Source organism: Corvus kubaryi, unplaced genomic scaffold (genome assembly GCF_017639235.1).
Source record: "Corvus kubaryi isolate FWS band 111438036 unplaced genomic scaffold, C.kubaryi_AGA036_p1.0 split3-73, whole genome shotgun sequence".
NCBI classification, from domain to species: Eukaryota; Metazoa; Chordata; class Aves; order Passeriformes; family Corvidae; genus Corvus; species Corvus kubaryi.
In genome coordinates, this window is record NW_024582091.1 from 20634292 (window position 1) to 20657304 (window position 23013).

Sequence of the window (23013 nt, forward strand, 5' to 3'; positions counted from 1 at the left end):
TTCTAGCTGAGTGTTTCAGAAGCCCAGAAGAAAGCAAAACACTGCTCCCCCTGGAAGAAGTCTTTCAGTCACAAGCAGCTTGTAACATGCAGACTGTACAGATTGCAATGGACTTCTGCTGCTATACTTAGTATCTCTTACTGTTTTAGCTGCTCCTTTTCTCTACGTCATAGCAATCACACCCTTTATAGTAAATCCAAGACATTTCTTGCCTTTATAACAAAGTTTCAAATACTTAGTGAAACTACCATGCAGCAGCTCTGCAAACAGAGCTTGTCAAAACATTTCTGTACATTTAACACTGACCTGCTAAATCCAGAAACAGAGATGGCTCCCCTGTTTCCAGTCCAAGATAAATTCAGCCACTGGATGAGAGTGCAGCGAGACTGTAGGTACTCCAGGGATGTGTCATTAATCCTCGCCCAGTAAGGTTGTAAACTGAGATGAATGTATTGTAGAGGATCACAGCAATGTTGATACAGTAGCTTACAAGTTTGTGCTAGTCTACACAGGTCTGGTACTGTAAGGTGACTCAAAATCAACTGGATGAGCTACATTAAAAACAGGAAAAAAAAGTCACAGATGGTCATATGGCACTTAAAACATTAAGGGAAAACTGCAAAGGAATAAGAAAATATGTTCTAACTTCAAAGAAAGCAAAACCTTTTACTTAAAAGTAACTTCTCAAATCAATCATTGATTAACTATTAAATAGAACTGCACTGGCTTCTCAATTTGACAACATGCTAAACAAGAAAGGAAAAAGCAGACCAGCATATGAAAGGGACAGGAAGCTTTCAAATTAGAAGTTTCTTTACCCATGCTAATTTAAACAGTGATATATATGTAAACACTATGTTTATATATGTCCTTTCACTAAGTCTGCTCTTTCACTGAGCAGAAAACAGAACTGGCATCCTCCTTCCTCTCCATATTTGGTTTTTAAGATGGGAAATATTTGCAAAGTACATGAAAAAACCATACCATGTCCCAGTTTTCCCACACCCTGAACCAATTTCAGATTTATTCCTCTTCTCTCTGCTTTAAAAATCAGTGTTTTGTCTTCCATATTATATCCTCTCCTCTGGACTATGCAACCAGGTAAAAAATTCAACATAATCAGATCTCCTTTTACAATGTCTTCATTGCTGTAATACCTCGAGAGCATTTTTGTTCTACACCAGAGTCAAATCTGAAAGGCAAAAACCCCCTTTTAACTGTATCAGTTGAATCATCTCAGCTTCAGAATAATCACCAGCCTTTCTGACTGCCATCACTGTAAATGCTTTTGTAATGACTTATGTCACACTCAGAAAGTAAGAAATATTCCTTCCTTCCTATCACACTCTGTTTTCCTTTCTAAGGAAAGATCAACACGCACACAGACATAAATATTCACTTTAGGAAATAACAAAAATGCCCAACAAAATAAATAAATCTCCTTTGGCTTAGGAACTGAGACAAAATGCACTCAAAAAGTGAAATCTAAAAATTAATGTTTACTTTACCAGAGCTGTCTCTAGCAGATATAAGTACCTGCACTCAAGTTATATAACTAAAATTGACTGTTTTCAAGCAGAGTGGGAAACAGTAACTCGCTGAAATGAATCAGTGTAAATTACAAAAACCACAACAACTCACGAATCAACTTAAACTGAAGAGAATCCTGTGGACCTTTCCAAATACCAACATGTTTCATTTTAATGTCTTAGAAGGATTCATAAGACAAATCCGCCAAAAATCAGAATAAAATCTGTGACGTAAAATGAAAATGGAGCTTTTTTGAGATCCAAACAGATTGTACTTCCAATGCACCAGTTTATTATGCAGCTACTTTCCACCTCCCCCCTTCATTTTTGGAACAACAAAACAATTCAACTTCCTGCAAAATGGAGAATGTTACTTCCTACTCAGCTCCAGATTTAGTATTTAGATTTCCAACAAGATCTACATCTCTTAAAAACTTGTAGTTCAACTGCAATGCAAAAATACAGTGTCTGATACACTCCAGCTTTTTTCATGCTTGATTTCAAGCCTTTCGTGTTCTCCTCTCTTTGCTTGTCCTTTTCCCTAAAAATAGCCCAGGCTTTTGTCTCTGCAGGTGTCTGGAACTCTTACTCAGATTGATGCAGAGGACCTGCACGGACATTTCAATGTAACAGCATTATATAATTTTATATATATATATATATATATATATATATATATATATATATACACACACACACACATATAATAACTGCAGTTGTATTATAATCAGAAAAGTTTGCACCCAACTGACATTTAGGAACTTGTTGATATTTTGGAACCTAGAATATCCAAAATAACTAGGAGCTAACAAAGACATAATCCCAAGTTAGTAGCTTGATTTTTGCTCGGCTCAGTCCCATAATTAAGCTTTAAACTTGTCTAAAACAGTTTTGTTTGTCATTCTAATAGCAGATACCTAAACATATACCTGTTTTTCTGAGACCATTTCTGTATCTGAGTCCACTTGAAATAATTTTCGATATTCTGAAAGACAGCTTCAAACTATTTCGCAAACTTTCAGCTAATCCACACTACAGAAGTTAGCTAAATATCTAATTTATTAATGCCTTTTCCCTCCGATTTTTCTCCCATGGTTACTTACTAAGTTTTCTAGAGCTGAAAGCTCAGCAGAGGCTGCACAATCAGCAGAATTTATGTCTACAATTAATGTAACATAATAATGTCTGATAAAAGCAAAGTAACACAAATTTCATTCAATGAGAAAAAAGTTATTTTGTAACTTCTGAGCAATACAGAGAATGGTGAATGAAACTATAAATGACTGAACAATGTGCCTTTACACTAATTGATGACTTCAGTGAGTGTTTTGTAACACGCAGGATGTCTTTCCACACCTGAGATGAAATCTCTTATGTCTCAATCAAAAAAATCCATCTTTATTTTTTACTGAAATTATATTACTTCATAATACCTAGAATGAAAACACGCAACAAAATGTCACTCCTATGACATTGTATTATAAAGTGCTTTTTCCTGGCTTTTGGTTAAACAAAAATAACAAGTTCGAAACATGCAGGCTAATAACCATTAATCACCATTAGCCTGGAGGCTGGTGTCTGTCAGGAACATGCTTTTTATGTCTATGTATCCTAGCATAAAGTACAATTTGATACCATAATGAGTATGTGACATGATGTGCTGTACACAGCTCTGCTGTGCTCGTGGTGATTCCAAGAATGCTACAGAACTGAGTATCCGCTTTGAAAGCTAATTTCATTATGCAGTTTCTCACAAACAACAGTTTTTACTGTGCTTTTATGAAAAATTATGACAATCATTATTATTTCACACTTTCTTATAAATCAATCAGTAAAAACAGAGTTAATTAGAAAAACCAATAGAAAGAGGAAAACAAAATATAATTTACAACACTGATTGCCTTTTTAGGCTATGATGGACTAAAAGTACAAAAGTACTCCCTCTCCCATTTCCAGGGCAAACATGGCACATGCCAGCTTTAAACATGTGGCAAGATCAATGCCAACTGCAGTGAACACCTCCAAAACCAAAGGTTTCCAAATCATAATTCCCCACAATTCCACAAACAATAGTATACAAAATCATTGTGTGCTGAGCACAAAAAGGATCCTGATTCATACCCAGTCCATATTTTTAAGATCATGGCAGTCCCTGATTACAGCATCTCACATACATGCATATTTTTTGAACTAACAACTAAAAAAATATAACATCTTAAAAAAAAAGAAAAAAACAAACAAACAAAAAAAAAGCATCTCACCCACTGCAAAGTTTGCTTATAAGCCCCGAAAGAATTTCCACACTTCAGTAGAGGGGGCAAAACTTTACCAATGGTGTGGTTTCTAATAATACTTATTGAACCAAAAGTTTATCTAACTTTTTTAAGCTTTTTTGCTGAATAACAGCAAGGAACAACCATTTGTACCTAATAAAACACTACTTGTGGTAGAGCACAATAATGCACAACTTGGTTTGCTCAGAAAAGAATGCCTGGATGCTGGTCAAACCTACAATAGCTGTACTTTCTACAAATTCCCTTTTTCAGTTCTTGCACATGAAGATGAAATTGTTTTCCAATAAAAAAATACACTGACCTATGCAAACCACTCATTCAGAAACAGACAAATGAACGACTTGCAATTTTTTTACTCTGCAGCTAGAGGAGCTACAGCTTAGAATCCATTTAATTAGAACTGATATTAAAACATGCTCAGGTAAAGGACAAAGGATATGTGCACAAAGAGGCAAAGAGAAAAGGCAGGAAGAAGAAGGTATTCTAGGGCTTTCTCAGCATAGTTTAAGAAAACACACATCTCTGGTTCTACAGCAGCGTGACTTGCACCAGCAAATGCACACACATTTGACAGTGCATGTGAACACCAGCAGACACCAACAGCTCATAAATCTTGTAGGCAGTTTTTGAAAAACCAGCTTCAAGGAATGACAAAGATGTCATTTATATCCTTCTATACCAAAATTTTTATAAAAACTATACTTCGGACTGGAGCATGCAGAGTGTCCTGACTCTCCTTTCTGGAGAAAAATAAGCTGGGTTTTTAGTAGCCAGCACATCTTGGTGAGTCTCAAACTGCACAACATGTATGCTGTGGCAGGTATTCCTCAGCTTTCCCAACAGCTTTGAATTTCTTCAGGCCTTCAGGCCTCAAGTATTCCTGCAAAGCCAACTAAGACTAAGGCCTTACTCCTTCCACTTTACAAGCAGCACAAGCTAGTCAATGAACTGGGAAGAAAGACAAGGACATGAAGTGTCTCCTCTAAAATCCTTCCTCCATTTTAAGGTAGTTCTGGAGAAGAGATAGTACAAGTACTTCACAGCTACTAAGGGCTGGTTAACACCATCCAAGATTAGGGAAGGAAAACTCTCTCACCTAGGTCATCCAAAAATTTACGCTTTCTTCTACAGAAGTCTGTGCCCTGGGAAGTTGAGCATTTTTCTCTTTTTTAGACAGAAGCAATTTTACAATGTCTTTAGAGCTCACGATGCAGCAAGCCATTCCTAATGCCATTTTCAAGAACACCAGACTCTATGAAAGGATAGTCTATGGAAGTTTCAGAAAGACAACAAAGGCAAAAAAAAAAAAAGGCTGGAGGAGCTACTGTCTACTTAGCACAACCAACTCAGCTTGTGTATTTTGTGAATTACAGAGGGTAGTATGAAAAAGCTTCAAACAGCTCAAATAAGGAATAGGCATGTGCGTGAAGACTTAGGACAGTTACACATTGACAATCAATATACACCTACAGAAAAGATACAATTTTTCATGTAATGTATCAATCAAAACTGGAAGGAGTCGGCAATCGCCTTACTTCATCCATAGTTTGAACACTTCCCATAAAAATCTGACATTTGTCAGCCTTAAATACAGCATGCAGAGTACAGCTCCCATATCCAGTGTGATAAAAAACTGTCACACTACCAAGGAAAACATTTTTGTTGTTCTGATGCCCAACCCTTCCAGCTGGACTACAAAGTAGGAAACTGGGATTTCTGCTGTCACAAAACCAGTCCAGAAATAGTCTTTTATAGTTTTCTGATGAATATTCCACCCATATTTTTAGTTTCTTTGAATCAAAGCAGAAGAAAAAAAAAATGTTCTTGGTATTGACAGACCATGTAAATTTATTCATGAACCCAAACATGCTAAAAAATGGATAAAAAAGGAAGCTGGTAGACAAACAGGAGAGCAGAAAAACACAATAAAGTACATGGAGACAGAAGTTCATAGGAGTAACAAGACTACACAAATACTTTCTAAATTAAAATTTTAATATGTGTAATCAACCATTTATGGTTGGATTCAATGATCTTGGAGGTCTTTTCCAACCTTCATGATTCTGTGATCACATGGAACAGAAAAGAGATTGATTAATCTCCCTGATATTCTACTATACTAGAAGTCAATTTATCCAGCCTTTTCAAACAAGAAAAATTCCTACATTTAAATAAAGCTTTATCTACAATAATTTCTTTGAATTACTTAGACCAACATGTTTTCAAACTTTCAAACAAATATGCAAAGTACTTTCTTTACTTCAGTACTGCTATGTAAGCACCAAAAGTAAAATATGTTAAACACTATGTGGACTCCAGGGAAAATCCAAACAAATAATCCAAAACAAACAAATAAAAAAAACAAAAAAAAACCCCCACCACTACCTCATTTATTATTCCACTGCATCAACAACAAAAAAATCCCAAACCAAACTCAAGAGGTTTGGTTTCAAGAGAAGTTTCAAGAGAAGACAGATAAGAAATGTTACATTCTCTTCCTCACTCTTTTGTCTTTACAAGCACAGCAAATTTCTGCAGGCTACTAGGGTACATGGTCACCCAACCATGGCCTTCATGTGTCAAACTGGGGTACTTAGAGTCAAAAGATGTGGTAAGACCAAAATACTATTTGATTAGATCAGGTATTTCTGCAGGCACCCTTCCATCAGTGGCAGCACCTCACCACACTCCCTTCCCTTTCCAAAGCAAGTCTGGTTAAAGCCACAAGCACTCTGAGCATTTGCTGAGTTACCACAGTAAATGAACACTTGCTGCCTCTGCCAGACTGCAGCACACTGAAGAGAAGGAATAATCTTGTCTCTGACCAAGTCCAAAGGTCTGACCAGTAAGTAAAGGCTCCTTTCCACTATGTGCCAGCAGTTTATTTCAGGAGAGGTGAAGGTAATTGTTTCGTCTCTCAATTCTTACTCCAGTCAGGGTACCAGCCTCCATAAACAGCTACACCCCACTGAGAATTGCCTGGCTGGCACATGGTATTCAACAATCGTACTCCACAACTTCATTATACTGGAAATTAGAGGAAAGAAAATTCTCATCTACAGACTCTGAGCACACTTGCAACTGTCAGGGGATCTGAAAGGAGTTTATTCACAACTGTTTTCTCTGCTAATGATAGAACAGAAAGTAGCAAGCATAAAAAGAAGACAGTGTGCAGAAGTCCAGCTATACGATACTTTACCTGCACCACAATTCACAACTTAGCTGGATGGAAAAGGCTCATTTAACAATAATATAAAAATATTATGGAACTTTCAAGAACAAAGCTCTGTAAGTTCTGTAAGACAAGGAACAGGAAAACAAACTTTTAGCCTATTACAAACTATTTCCACTTCCAGGTGTCGACTGAATCTTTTCATATATCTTCTGTATATTTTCTTTGTCAAGCATGAGGACTAAAATCCTATCGGGAAACTGCTAAAAGCTTCTAAGTTCAAGAGCTAGAATAACTGGTGTAAAAACTGTGTGTGAATGCACAGATTCTTGAGAAGAGTGCAATAACTACGCAAATACCTAACATCCACCCACGTAAGCAAACAAACTTGCAGAATTCAGGCATACCTAAACAGTAAATGCAGGAGATTCACAAGGAATGCAAGGAACTGAGAAAAAGCAACTATCCTGACCAAAACCCTGTAAAGCACCTTTGCACCCTTAATGATCAAGACAATTGTGATTACATTTTGTAATTTTGACAGTTACAATTAATGAGCATAAACATGCTTTTCTTACCTCATAAGGCAGTTTATCAAAATATCCATTAGTTGGCCATTCCCTGAGGGTAACAATGCTGAACTGTTTATTAAGGGTGTCCATTCCACAGCCAAACTTTTCTTCATCCTCATCTTCATCTATATCATTCATATCAATCATTGAAGTCTTAAGTGAAAGCACAGGCCTCTCTTTCACACCATGTAGTACTACTGCATCCAATTCAGTGTAATAGTCCAGAAGAGAGCTGTTCACTTCCAGTCGGATTAAGTTTGTGGGAAAGTTTATCTGTTTGATACAAGGTGTGAACTGCCGAGCCTGAGGACCATTCACCTTTGTAGGTGCCTCAGACCAAAGTATTTCCCATCTGTGAAAAAAAAAGACACACATACAGTACAGGAATTAAAATCAAAGTTACTAAAGCAATTCCTGAGCACAGTAAGACAGCAGCATCTTCTGTCAGAAGTATTTAACAGGCAAGAAACATGGCTGAAAAGATGACTTATGAAATCTATGTTTTCCCTAGATTTGATAAATGGATGAATTTAGGGATGAATTCAACAGGACACACTAATTCATGACCTTAGCATATTTTCTCCGCATTGTTAAATAACAAAACAAGCTGTAGACTCAATCACTTGTGTTAGTGTTATCTGTGCTCAAGCTTTTCTAACATCTCACAGGTAAGGTAATCGAAACAAATGGATTACTGATGTCTTCACAATGTTAGTGTAAGTACACAAGGAACAGTCTTGCCATGTAACCCAAACAGAGTCATCTGACCTCTCATTTCCTACAAAACAAAGAGAAAAACCCCACTGCTCAGACTCTTTAACATCAAGCCTGTCCAAATTACAGTATTACAGGTCACTAAAAAAAAATTAAATTTTACTTTGCTATCTATCTAGGCAAGCACAAAGTTCCTTTTAGAAGTCATTCACTGACAAATTAGCAAAGAAAGTAGAATCTTCAAGTCATTTTTGAAAGGGTCCTTTGCAAAGGACGTCAGAATTTCCAAACTGCCGAACTGAAAAGCCTTTTTCCTCTTTGGTCCAGTGACAGAAGTCCAGGGCATGCACAGAACTACCATATGTAGTTTCACAGACACACCTCAAATCTCCTCCAGTAAGTGACAGGGAAACTTGCTGCCAACTGAGTAATCTGAAGAACCAAATCTTACATTCCTTAGATCTTCAGCACTCCCAAACCTGCCTAAAGGCCTCAAAACAGAAACATGCTGTTTACATCTGCATGGGTCCTCATTCAGTGAATGGAGATCCCTCTGTCACTGATGCCCATATTTTTCCTCCTTCAAGTCCAGTTAATTCTTAAAGAAAGCCTCCAGCAGTTACTACTGCTATTCCCTTTGACAATATGTTTACCTCAATACTAATCCAGACACTTCCACATGTGCTCCATCTCCTTCTGATCACCCTAGTCCCAGCTTCAAGGATTTCTCTCAGAGTACTTATCCTGTCACATGAATCTCAGAAGCCCTCTATCTGCTCCTCAGTACCTCAGCATCTTGGCTTTCCCTACTAGATACCACTACTTTGAACTTACAAGTATTGTTCAACACTGGTACCTACTGGAAAACACTTGTGGGGATAAGAGGGGAAATATTAATTAAAAAATAAAATCAATCATGCTTTACTTTCAGAACCAAATGCTTAAACTTTTTCCATCATAACAGAAAGTAAAACAAATGTAGGGATTTTCATTAAAACACTGCACACAGCATAAGTAAGGTTGAGAAGTTTGATATTTGCTAGTAGGAAAATCAAGAAAATTAATACATATAGGCTGAAACTTCCATTTCACAACAGACATTTTCAGGTATGCACAGATAAATTTTCCTATCCTACATCATGCTGCTCTCCAAGTACCTTATAGTAGAATGGGAGACTTGCAGAACTCTCATGTCCAAAGGAGAAAAAAAAAGAAGTAATGAACTAAAAACAAACATACAAGACTAGTGAGCATATGGCATATCAAAGTACTAACGCAGGAGAGTGGACAGCTCTAGCCTAAAATTAACAGTTTTCATAAGAGAGAGATAATATTAAGGAAAGATTTCATTAATTTACAAAATGAATGTCAACTCATGGCAAAGTAACAGCTGTAGTCCCACTGTCACACCCTCTCACATAGGTCGATTCTCTAAGCAAATACTTAATGCTGGCAATGCACATGACCTTCCTTGAACACATCCAGATCACCATCTGACATTTTGCTTAGACACTTCCATATACCCGCTCAAGTATCCTTAGGGAACTCAAGGCTATTTTATCATTAATCTAACACATATTGGACCATCAACTTCTAGCAGAATGTGTCTGTTATTGACTTCTCCTTTTGTACCCTGGAGAGAGGATTATCTAGCAGCAGTAGAGCTCTGGAAAAAAAAAATAATGCATCTGGAGATCTGGGTTCATCAAATTGCAGTGCAATAACCAACTCCAGCAAGCAGTATCCAGTTTCCAGTCTTGGTAATGAACTAGAGAAACTGGAAGACATGGAGCATGACTTCACAATCTTGTGAAACTCCACATTACATACCAAATGCTGATGAACAACAAAACTGGTGACAATTTTCCACTGTCCCTGTCATACTGTCTACTTTTTATCAACAGCCCACCAAACTAACTTCAAAGGAATTAGCTCTTGGTTTGTCTGGAAAACCTCAAGTCTGCCAGGTTGATTTGATGATGTTCTCTGCTGTGGTGGCACCACACACAAGAACAGACAATAGCAATTGCTCTGTGTCAGGGCTGGTAAATCCTTCCCATGTGTAGGCTTGCTCTTAACCCATAGCTGCAAGTGGAAGTGATCTCCTCCTCTACGATCACCACTGTGATACTTAAATGGGCTGCATGTAATCTGAATGGGAGTGAAGAATTCACAATGGGATCTAAAAAGTCTAAATTTCCAAGAGGCTTCAGCAAGAACTTCATTCTTCTGTTCTGGAACATTCTTTTATTATGGTAATCCATTTAAAAATCCTTCATAAGAAAGGCATTATTGCAGTCAGTCCTGGTTTGGGGATATATATCAAAATCAGTTTCCCTAATAAGGTTGCCTGCCATTTGTTCCAAGCTTACAATGCCCAATAAACTATTTAACCCAAAACAAAGAGAAACTGAATCCTAATAAACCTTTAAAGAAGTCAAAGGATTTCTGCCTGCCCCACATCCCAAGTTAATTAGGTAGCTCTCAAAAAATCAAGTAGAATCAAATGAATGCAGGTTGTACATTATTTGTCCTCCAGTCTTGCAGATATACAGTAACAGCTGATCAAAGATGTCACAATGAGAACACTTTGATAAGAAGGTTTCATCAGCAATGTGCTAGAAAGCCCCAGTATTTCCAACAGGGAGTGCCAGGCAAAGCCTGAATAAGAGTCAGCAATATCTGTGTTATTTTCTCTAGTCATTGAAGAAAAAGAGGACATTAAGCAAGTTTCTCCATTCAGCCTTAATAGACTCAGTTTTCCTATTAAATTTCTGTCTCATGAAGACAGACAGAAACTCAGTTTTCTCTGATACTAAAGACTCCATACACCTATGTGGTAAAAAAAAAAAAAAATCCCATTTCCCTTCCTTCACCATGAAAGAAAATACAGTTTAGTGATTTCTAGGCTGAGAATCGTAAGGTCTGTGTCAAACAAGAGCATATATTTAATGCTTGCTTAATTTTTTTTTTGACCTAATGCTGTTGGAAAGGTTTTTAATGGTTAAGATGATGCCTGAGCAGACCTGGTTACTTCTGAAGAAATATATGTAATAAGAGAGAGTCTTTGGAAAAAGGGCTTCTAGGAAAAGTAATCAGATTTCTCTCCAGCAATACAAGATTAAACTTTGCTTGCAATTGCTGAGGTTTCTTGTATTGTCAAATCAAGATAGGTGTAGAAAGTAAAAAAAAAAAAAAACACTACAAGGAATCCAATAAATGCCTTGCCTCAAGACACTAATAGCTGAGTTAAAAGCCAAAAGAAGGGAGAGTTCCAGATAGACGAACAAGGAGAACATAAGGAAGCTCAGAGAATATTTGATGGAAATGCACCTTGATGAAAATGCAACGCCTTTGATGAAAATGCAACTTCTGCAACAATTATTATTATATACTGCTCTTAGCCAAGCAACTGCACTGCAAAGAGCAAAGATCTGTAGATTACCTACAGGAAAACATCTCCTGCCTGCAAACACACCAGGGATGCTTCAGCACACTAGTTCAACCCAACCTGGAAAGTGTACCACTGACCTCAGCTGTGAGCTCATAAAGGCAGGGAAGACTGGGAAGATCATGAGCATAATTTAAGAATCATTCAGGTTAAGCTGATAAGCAGAGTTCATGGCAGTCTAATTATTATGGGAAAATACACAGCAAATTTTAATTTCTACCAAGAGATCAATTCTGAAATACCAGAGACAGCAGACAGGACTCCAAGAATGCTCAGGACACTTAAAATAGCAGAATGGACTTCAAGTAACTGTTCTGTCTACATGAGCTTTTTAGGCATTTCTCAAAAATGACTGTATTCCATGAATCCAGAATTCATTTTTCTATGACGGACATCAGAACAAGAAAAAGCTGCTTGCCTGAAGATGTCAAAACAAGTTTTAAGTAAGGATGCAAATGTCTAGAACTTGCGTGTTACACATAGGTGAGATACAGGCCTGAAGGTTCCTTATCACACTCTAATGTGTTGATGGTATCAGCAGTGTTTTGGGTGTTTTCATCTGAGATTCACAGGGAATAAAAGGTAAAGTGAAAGAACCATCTGAATGCCACTCTCTACAAGAACTCATGATATTTTACATTCAGCACACTGCCTTTCTGGTTTCACTCCCTTTTTTTAAAAGGGGGGATTTTTTTTTTAATCAACATTTTGATCCCTCCTGGCTGCTTAAATACAATAAACTTCCCATTGGAAGGGGAGGGAGCATTTTATTTTGTCATCTTCATTAGCCTGACCTTCTTGTTTGTAGCAGCTTCTGCCTCTACATGACTTAAGACTTTCAGAAACAGAAAGAAACTTTGTATACAGCAAACACAGCAAAGCTTGGAAACACTGAGCCACGCTTAATTTTCTAGCAAAATTCTAAACGACATGATTCTAAACAAATTAAATAGAAATAACAGGAATACACAAGGCACAATGGAAATGGTCCCAGACAAATGATCATGGTATCTCACCCGTGAGAAAAAACCTAATCAGTGTCACACTTTATCTGTAGAAAACAAGAAAAAATTAATCACAAGAGAATCTCTAATTATTGAAGAAGCAATCATTGCACAGCAGTATGGACATACGCTATGAAATACCACCCCAAGTATAGCCACACATTCCAGACTAGTTAGGAATCTCTGATTTTGAACCTTTGTAAAAGCACATGAATATACAGTGTCACTATGACATATACGACTTAAAAACAACTATCAAATTAAGTTAAAAAAGACCACAACAGGAGAATAGGGACCAATTTTTTCTTTTATATTCCAAACTTAAAAACCAGAGTTATTTTTATAAAAGGAAAAAGTTGAAAAACTTCTGAAAAAATTATTTTTTACTTGGTGACTCCCACTTAAACAAAGACTAACAACAGCTAACTATTAAGAATATCAAAATGTTTTCAAAAGGGCTGACACTGAAGAAGCCATTAGGGAATCACCAAGAGTAAGACTTCTGGGTAAAAAAGGGGGAAAAAAAGGTAAGAAAACATTTTTCTCAACACAGAAGCTAGCTGTATCTTACCCATCAATCTAATACACTATGAGAAACAAAGAAAACTCTCTTGGTTGGGTTCAGCTCATGCTGAACTATCAGCTGCATTTGTCCCCACCACATGTGTGTAGAGCTCTGCCTCTTCCAGTGGCTGAAGCTTGGTGACAACTCAGCATTGTCACCAAACCCTACAAACAGAGAACGTGCACTACAGTACGAAGTCCCAGGGCCACACTAGTATAATAATCATAACGCAACACAATCAAGAATAGGGATTGATTTCTTCACCATATAAAAACTGAGACTTTATGTTACAATATTTTCTTAATCTCAGACTATTAATTTTTTCTTGGGTTTTCTGCACTCAGGTAATTCATGCAACAGATCTGTACATGGAATGTTAGTATAGTTTAACGAATTACCAACACTTCTCACCAGCCAAGGTATGACAGGCACAAATGAAAACCACAAAAGATTGCCATGTGCTGTAGAACAGCAGTTTCTCTGATATTTATGATTTTTAAAAATCGTTTAATGTGGAGAAAAGTGATATAATGCCTTCTGTGTTTAAAGCAGCAAAAGGTATGAGGACAGAGGATCCTCCAATTGCTGGATGCCAGTTAAACCATAACGAAAAAAACTTTCAAACTAGCTGTTGTGTTCTAAGCATTAGGATTACTTAGAAACAATTACATGCCCTCTGAGAAGTAAATGCTTATTCCCATTCCATGAAGATCTGACCCCACCTCTAAAGACACTCTGAATAAAGCTCACCAGCATCATACAAAGCTGTGACAGCAGTACTCAGTGCACCAGCAACAAAGGAACATGACCAAAGACCATTTTCTGAAAACCTGCATGAGTTGTTCTTTCATGCAACTGAAGCATAAAGTAATATATTGACCAAATATGTGGATGTTAGCCATTTTTTAACAAGAATACATAAAATTCTCTTGAGCAAGAACAGTGATACACTAGCTCCTTACAGAGACTCTTGTAGCCTAGAAGTTTTTGCACACAGCAAAGTTTTGAATGAGCTGTTCTAAATACTAGCCAAAGAAAAAAAATATTACCTAGTTGGAAGTACATACATAACATAACATAACATTTAAGCAAGTCTGAACAGACTTTTTCCTCTTAACAGTTTTGCCTTCACTGTTAGTTTGGCCTTCTTTGTATATCAAAAGTAAGAACTGGTGAAAAAGAACTTTGCTAACGACCTGCCCTTTCTACACCGGTGTTCAGAAACAGATACAGCTGATAAAACAAAGCAGCACTGAAAGGTTTCTTTGGTAATAAGGTGATTTAAAACCAAGTATCAAAATAGTCAGAAGAGGAAAACAAGGTTCTAAGTGCCTTTTGAGTAAGTAGGTCATGGCCTTTTTTAACAGAAGAAAATAGCATGGCAGTGCTTCAAGACCAAAACATCAGTTAAACAAGGAATCACCTGAGATTATAGCAGCATTTCATCTTCAAAAAAAGAATTCTTAGCTGGTATCTCAGAGAATTTTTGCAAGTCAAAACAAGGGACCATGAACAAAAGCAGAAAAGAGACTGCACTCCTGCAACTCTTCCTATTCCCCTCATGAAGGTGAGCAAATGAACAGAGAAAAAATACTGTGTACCTCATGTGGAGAAAGGCTTCCTACATCTTCCCTTCAAGACACCATACATAAGACATTTGCCTCCTTTAGAAGAAAGGAGACAAACCAAATGTGCAGCTCTTAACAGACAAGTCTTGCTGAGGAAAGGTAAGCCAACAGAAAAAAAAAACCAGGTCGCTCTAACACTTCTCTAGCATCGAGACTAAGAAGTACTGAAGAGGCAGCACAGACAACTGTTTCCAAGGATGCCTGAGACAACCTTTTTCTAACCAGAAATGCTGTTAACCTATGTAGGCAGGACAGAAGGGATTCTTGACTACAAATTAAAAAGCCATATCCTACAGAAACTTAATCTTCTATTAAGAAGGGCATCTAAGCTTTCACTCAGACCACACCCCAAGAGAAGTCATAAAGCACATACCCCGAAGTTTTATATTAGTATTTTCACTTCATCTCCTTTTAACTCTCTGAACAACTTTTTTTTGTGCACCTATTTAAATAGGTCCTTCAGTTAACATTTCTTGACCTTTGCTCCATTCTGTGCTCCATCATAAAGAAGTAAAATCTATATCATAAAAAAGAAAAATGGAAGTTCACAGAGTAATTGCCCAAAAGTCAATTCACATTAGGTTTTGAATTTAAAAGTCTTAAAGCTGCCTTCACCACATACCATTCTGTAAATAAGTTCTGTATTACAGTGCCAAATCCTCTCATACTGCTAAAGTTAGGTGGCCTATCATTATTACTTTGACCTATCACTGTTCCTTGAATTTGGATATTTACTTTAGAGCTATACAACATATTCTCATTTGACCTGTAAAACAAGCAACTGCACTGAACCACAGTAGATGACAGAATCATACAAAATATATTAGTCGAGAATTTTGAAAATAAACCATGACACCTGATTTTCCAAGGGTTTTTGAATGAACATCAATGGCCTAGTATTAGGAAGAAAGGGATACTAAGTTAGACTCAAAAATATACTTTTTAGCTGCATCTGTAAAAGGTAAGTCTGGAAAAAAAAAATCACCCAACATCCATACTAGCACTGTTTATACCACCAAAGTGTGTATATCATAGCAATATAGTATTTGTTTGCATACTAATTTTTGCAGGATACATTTTGTTAAGTAATTCTTCTATCAGCTCTGCCTTCCTTTATATCTTTGGTATCATTTAATCTCTTTTTGATATGGAATGTTTCAGTTGCATACACTGGCAGTTTTTCCCAGTTTTCCCCACCATGTGCTTTGAGCTGTTCTCTTTCTCCTTCCATTTCTATTTCCCCACCTCCTCACTAAGAGCTTCTTACCTCATACACAGTGTTTTTCTTTACTATCTTACCATTCCCCAGGTTACCACACTCCTGACTCTGCAACTGGAATTTCATCAAGACTTCCTAGTATAAGGAAAACCAAGAGCATCAAATCTGCTTCTTTTAGCTGAAGTGAGTGTAAAAAGAAAGTGCAGCTCACACCCTTTGATCAGACCAAAAATAAAGATCAGACAAATGGCACCTTTTGTCTGAGTGTTCTGTGCCTCTGGTTTCAGCTTCATTTCCATACGAATAGTTACAGTGCCTGATTGTACTATACATGCAACCTAAAGCATGCAGAGAAGAAAGAGTCTATGGCTACTTGAAGCAGGATGATACAGCAACCATAAATCCTCAGCCTCTTTTACACAATTTCCTCTTCGTACTGGAGGAAGAGCTCAGACCTACCATTTCAAAAGTAGTGCTTTATACAGACATAGTAATTACTGCCCATAAAAATTCCAACACCAAAACTATCATTACACAAATTAAATTTGATATTAGGGGATGCATTAATTCCTACAAAACATCCACATCTCTGAAGTTGCTATCAAAACGAGCCATCACAGTTTTAAAAACATGAAAAAATAAAGAAAATTTTAGTGGGCCAGATACAAAACTATGATAAATACTAGGAAGTAAGGTTCACTAAACAGCCCTATTTGTGGCATTTAACATCTTACAGGAAAGCATAAAGGAGAAAAAAATTACCTTACTTCAGCTGGTGGATTTTGTGAGTAGGGATTTGCAGAGCATGCCAAAATCCTGACTACAGCTCCAGGATGATAGGTTTCCAGAATATGCACTGCAGTGGGATAAACTGGTTCTTCAAAAGCAAGTTCCACATAGTCTTGGCTACAGAAGGTGGACGGTGTCCTCTTGAAAGGCAGCCGAGCGCTTGGGCAACGATCCCACCAGGTCCCGTAAGTTCGAAAGACAGCAGTCTGGGTGAAGTCACCAGAACTAGGGTACACGTTGGGAATACCTGCTAAATTCCACATGGTATACGACATGCTGTTTTCACTGCCATAGTGAGAGCTGAAATCCAACACTTCTTTGGCATACTGAACTATTTCAACATTGATAGGTAAGGCGCGGGTGTTCGATTCGATAGCCCTCCGACTGTTCATTTCTCCTCTCGTCGCTGTCCTAGCTCGGCGCCGAAGGCACATGTAGTAAAACATGCTCAGAACTGTTAACATGGGAAACACTGGTGACATCTAGATAGGACTTAGGAAGATGTAAAAAGTGAGGAGTCCTTTATAAGGTGCATTAACTGCCTGTGGTGTTTTGAAAAAGAGCTGATAAAACAGAATGAATAAACACAGATGAGCAGATACAGCATTCTTAGAAAGCAAATTGTGCATTTTAAAATATCCTCTTAAACAAAGTACTGCTACTAAAATATTAATAAATTATTGTACTTTATTGTAAGACAATTGTTTATTTGGAAGCTACTAAGCATGGCTTCCCACTTACTTTTTACCTTACTTCCCATTTATTTTTTGTTTAAAAAAAGAGAAGACTATGAACAAATATTAGCCAAAACCAGCCCTCAAGCAACAAAAAAACTAATGGTCAAAATAAGCATTATCTTCAGAGATTTATTAAGAGAAAAAAAAATTGCACTGACTCAGGGAAATGAATTCAAGTATGAAATGAAATTTGGCTCTCGCTGTAAACAACTTTGAAAGCATATCTGAAGATACACCTTCCCATTGTGAAGATACAGCTTCTTAAAACCGTTGTAAATGGTTTTACTTTCTTAAAATAACATTGTAAATGGTTTTAAGAGTGAAAAGAATGAGCTTTCGGAGTGTTAATCTAAACCCAGTGGTTCCTCTATGAGAGTGCTAATTTGAAACAGAGTTACAAAAATACCGCCTTTACCTTTTGAAGTTGTCCATGACAGCACACACACTGACAGAAGGGTCACCAGCCTCCTGAAGGATGCTCCAAATTCACTAACAACATCATCTTCCTTTAAACCATGCAACAAACGAGGTCTTCAAAAGAGTCCTGGCATCAGAAGTCCCCACAGAAAGCATTTTAATTCTGAACAAGAGAAAATATTTTCACTAAAGTAACAAGTCAGTTAAACACAAAATGTACTAGACCTGCATACCTAAAAAACCCAAGACAAAATATACTATTAATTAAGGATATCTTTGTGTTTCACACAGCCTACACCAACACAAGTAAAACAATCAAATAAGCAGGTTTAACACTTAGAAAAAGCTAAATTAAAGCTAAGTTACTTTACTAAAGTTTTCTATTTACAACAGTGAAGAAACATTTATAGCTGAATGTTCTCTACAGGACACAGGAGGGCTGTATCATATTCCCTACTAATAAAGATCCTCTTACATATGCTTGTCCCATATTGAGCAGCTGCTCCATACCTGTGTGATGTAAACTGTGAGTTTTACCAACACACAACAAAATGTGGAGCATATTCTCCAATTTCCGCTGGCACTACAACACATTTGGGCTATGAATTCACATCCTCCAGCACCACAAACTGTTCCTGACAAAGTGGCCTTCTCATTAACTTGTCCATCAGCTTTACTAGGAGAGAATAAGGAGTAATGCCTGTAACCCGTCAGAGACCAAAACAGGGATGACTAAGAATGTCTCAAAATAGAATAAATGTTTCTTCAACCAGCCCGTGCTGGAGTTGCTGCTTAGTTTACCACAGGATACACACTGTGGTAATCTCTGAATCAACAGATGTGACCCTTCTATTGCAGAAGACGCCTCAAGTAACAACTAACACAATGTCTCACACTTCTAGGCAGACAAACCACGTATTTAATGTTTGCAGTGGGTACAAGTGAGACCCTATTATAGCATTTTTGGAAGCATAAGCTTAAAGTAGGGTAACTAATTAAACAAATTTAAAATTTTTAAAGTCTCTACACAAATCCACAGTGTATGATTTTTGGGTCAGCCACTTGCTCCCATATTCACAAACACACATATGTACAAACAGCTCTCTTTCACCTCAACGTTTTGAGCAAGAAGGCACTTGTGGTAACAGATAAGGACAGGCTGCACTATTTGCCCCTCTTATCATGACAGAAAGAAAGTTTACTAATGAGGTGCTCAATTCTCACTTTCTTGCCTCTTCTATTATTGGCTTTTTGTTTAGTTTCACGTGTTGATGCAGGTGAATTACTCCTGATACTCAGTGCAGAAGGGAATGCATAAGACAATATGCTGGATTTACTACCAGATCCCCTAGAATGCCAACAACCAGTAATGTCACATTTCCCCCAAACAACCTGAGCCACCTTTTAGAAAAGACACTGGTAAAAAACATAGCACAACCCTGAACCTCTCCTGAAAATAAAAAAAATTAAAAAATGAAAGAAACAACTCCAGTCTGAAAATCGTTATTTTATTTTTTCAAAGCAGAGATGCTACAAGATATAAGTAAAGATTACAAATACATTCTCCTTCTGGATTTTTCCCCTCTTAGAAAGAAGGATCTATTTAAAGAATATGCCAACAGACATTAAACTTCAACAAATGTACTGCTATCAAGCCCTGGAATCATGGGTAGATCAGCATATACACCACCTTCAAACTCCAAATTTTACTGATTAACATGATTTGAAGCCTGCTCCATGGATATTATGGCTTTACAGATCTCAATTTTAAGAATCATTCAGCTGTGGTACTTCAAGATGAGGTGGGAATCACTTATCTCACATATACAACCTACACAACTTCACATCTGCACTGCAAACTCCAGGTTTCCTCTGGCCACTGCAGCTCTTGTGGTGCTGCTGTAAAACCCAGCAGTGCTCCTTATCTAAGCTTGTCCAAGACCAGCAAAACCATCCAGTGGTTCAGAGCTGTACATCAGGTAGCTGGCCAGTTTAAGCCAGGTCTAACAGAGGAAATAACCTGAAATCATGCTGAAGATTTTCCATTAGCAGTAATGTTAATTTGGGTCATTCCCCCTCTAGCAACTTGATGATTTCACAAAACCTGTAAAAATTTCATATCCTTTACACTGACACGATTTTGTCAATTTTGGCTGGCATTGGTCAACAGGGTCAAAAGTAAGTAAGCAGGCATAGAAAGCTTTCATGAAAACATATTAGTCTAAACAATACAAGTGGAGGCAAATTAGTTTTAAAGGGTTCAGAACAATATCGGATTTAGTAGTTTATTACAAGTAAGACAAAACAGAAAACTATTATAAAAGAAGGATTAAATAAGCGTTAGGACTACAATACAAATAGGAATTCTTCTTCTGGCATTTAAAAAGAATTGTGTGGAGTTAAAAGACGAATGAAAAATTGCTCCAGAGGTTAAAGGATAATAAGCTAGTGCAAGAATTACATTAAATACAGATCAGTAGGGCCAGATGATACAAAGAGATTTTTTCAGGAACTACCAGAAGTCAAGCTGATTTCTAATTAAGAGGATTTAACTTTGCAAAAAAAATTAAAACTGCAGACTGAGGTCTATGCAAAGCATCGAGATAAACAGGTCTGGAGTTCATGTACATAAGTTTATGTCAAAAAGTCCCCCCTCCCTCAAACTGCTTGATTATTTTTAAAAGATCCACTTAGGCCGGTGCAACTATGCCTTTCCATCTCTGGCTGTGTCTTTGGCCTGTTGTATATTATTAATTTTTTTTTGTACAGGCATAATTATGCCAAAATAAAGTCTAATAAAGGTTTCTTATAAGTGTGTCTTTTTATCCTCCTCCCAAGCAGCAGCCTTCTACATCTTTTCTTTCTTTCATATCATGATTTTTTCTGTCTATGCCATTAAATGGACTGAAATTGTGCTATTAAATACCAGAACCTTCAGCAGCCGCCAGAGACTAGCACAGAAGGTACCAACAATTCGGTTAGAAACAAAAAACAATATGCTATGAACACACAGTGACATTGTGAGCTATTATCCTGTGCCTACGTGTCCATCTTGCATTTGAGGCTGGATCCAATTCCCAGCCTCTCTCTGGGGCTGCATGAGCCCTGTCCTCCCATCCCGTGCACCACGCAGCCCATCCCTCTCTGCTTCACAGCCACCTTTCCAGCCGGCACTGCTGGAGGGCCAGACAGATGAGCCTTGGGGCTTGCCCAGCCAGACATGAAACACTCCTGCAAGCAAGTGTAGTTTTCAGTCTGTTCTTCTCCCCAAACCAACACATGAAGTCAGTGCTGGCTTGAGGGGGGAGAAAGAGTGCACAGGCCCCAAGTCAGACCGGCTCAGAGGGCTACCAAAATGTTATCTCTACTTTTACAAGTTAGACAAAACTCCAGGAAACCACCTGGGACTAGACCTGGAATAAAATTTTTTTAAGAGATATTTTCTTTCAAAATACATTAGAGTCCATCATATTATTTACAGTATCTCCTACCCAGACTATTATTTAATTGACTATTTCAATTATATGGGCAAACTCCCTTTCTCTATTCCAAATAACCCTTCTTCTCTTTGTGCTATACATACAGAAAGGCTTCTAAGACTGAAATTCACTATTTCCTTCTTCCAAGCACAGCAAACCTCGATAAAGTAAAATGTCTTACAGTTTCTGTAGAGATTTCAAGGGAAAACACACTAATTAAGTTAAAGCATTCAAAAGCACTAGATCTCTTCAGTCTATTTTGCCTCTTTTTACAAGGAGTTTTTGTATACAAATCTATTTTCCAGCTTTGAAGCAACCCATCCAATTAATGATTATTGTACTTGAAAAAACAGCATGAAGCTGAGTCAGGGCAGGTTTAAGCTGGATATGAGGAAAATGTTTTTCACCCAGAGGGTGGCTGGGCACTGGAACAGGCTCCCCAGAGAGGTGGTGACAGCACCAATCCTGTCTGAGTTCAAGAAGCATTTGCACAATGCTCTCAGGCACATGGTGTGATTGTTGAAGTGTCCTGTGCAGGGCCAGGAGTTGGATCGTATGATCCCGAAGGGTCCCTTCCAACTCAGGATATTCTATGATTCTATTTATTCATTTTGGTTGTTTTGGCAAATGCAACTCCTCAATAATCACAATTTTATCCCATACAAGCAGAAACAGGACAGAGTTATTCACCAACCAGACTGCTGAGAAAAGGTGGGAAATACACAGAAAAATACTTGAGATTTCAAGGGGCTGTGAAATGAAGGATGTGTGTGAAAACATAACAAGTAACAGATACTAGATTTAGGAAAAAAAAAAAAAAAAAGAAATATGGCACATTTCATCCTTGAGCCATCCCTGGAAAAGCACATGATAGCCAAGAGTCTGTACTATTTCAAGAGAAGCAAATGTTGTACATGCAAGTCATGCATTCACCAGGTTTGATTTTTAAAGCCAGTGAAGTAATAATTCCTGTTTACACCAGCTTGGCTAATCTCACATTTGGGAGCACTGAGCAGGGTTTTCTTTCATTTGACTATAAAAGAAACAGAAACATTGACAAATTACAAAGAACGTATAAATGACAAAAACAATGGATTGTCCTATCTCTCAAGAAAGATTAATGCAATTTAATATGTGTGTCTTAGATAAAAGATGGTAAATGGGAAACCTCTTAATTATCTTTGTACATGAATGCACAGAGGGAATACTGGATCCTTACATTACAGTCTAAAACAGAGTACTTTTACCACAGGTTAGCAACTCTTGCTGTTAATTACCTAGATTATACCAACATCTACACTCAACTTGTTGAAACTAGAAACTATTATTAATTAGAAATTAATAAGATCTTACCGTATACTTTAAACTCAGACCTCATTTGCTGTCTTTCTTCCCATAATATATTCTGGCACTAAAATGAGTCATTTTATACATTTCTAACTT

The 23013-nt window shown here is 37.4% G+C and overlaps 1 protein-coding gene across 1 annotated transcript in view; it reads right to left on the minus strand.

Moving 5' to 3' along the window:
* FBXL4 (F-box and leucine rich repeat protein 4) overlaps positions 1–22111 on the minus strand; it is a 61427-nt gene extending 39316 nt beyond the window's left edge. Inside the window, exons 1-4 of the mRNA XM_042016335.1 lie at positions 18090–22111; positions 16911–17500; positions 7574–7919; positions 307–551 (exon numbers count right to left, since the gene is read on the minus strand). Of these exons, the coding sequence (XP_041872269.1) occupies positions 307–551; positions 7574–7919; positions 16911–17419 (1100 nt within the window). The 5' untranslated portion in view covers positions 17420–17500; positions 18090–22111. The remainder of the gene's footprint in view (positions 1–306; positions 552–7573; positions 7920–16910; positions 17501–18089) is intronic.
* Positions 22112–23013: the final 902 nt, after the last annotated feature.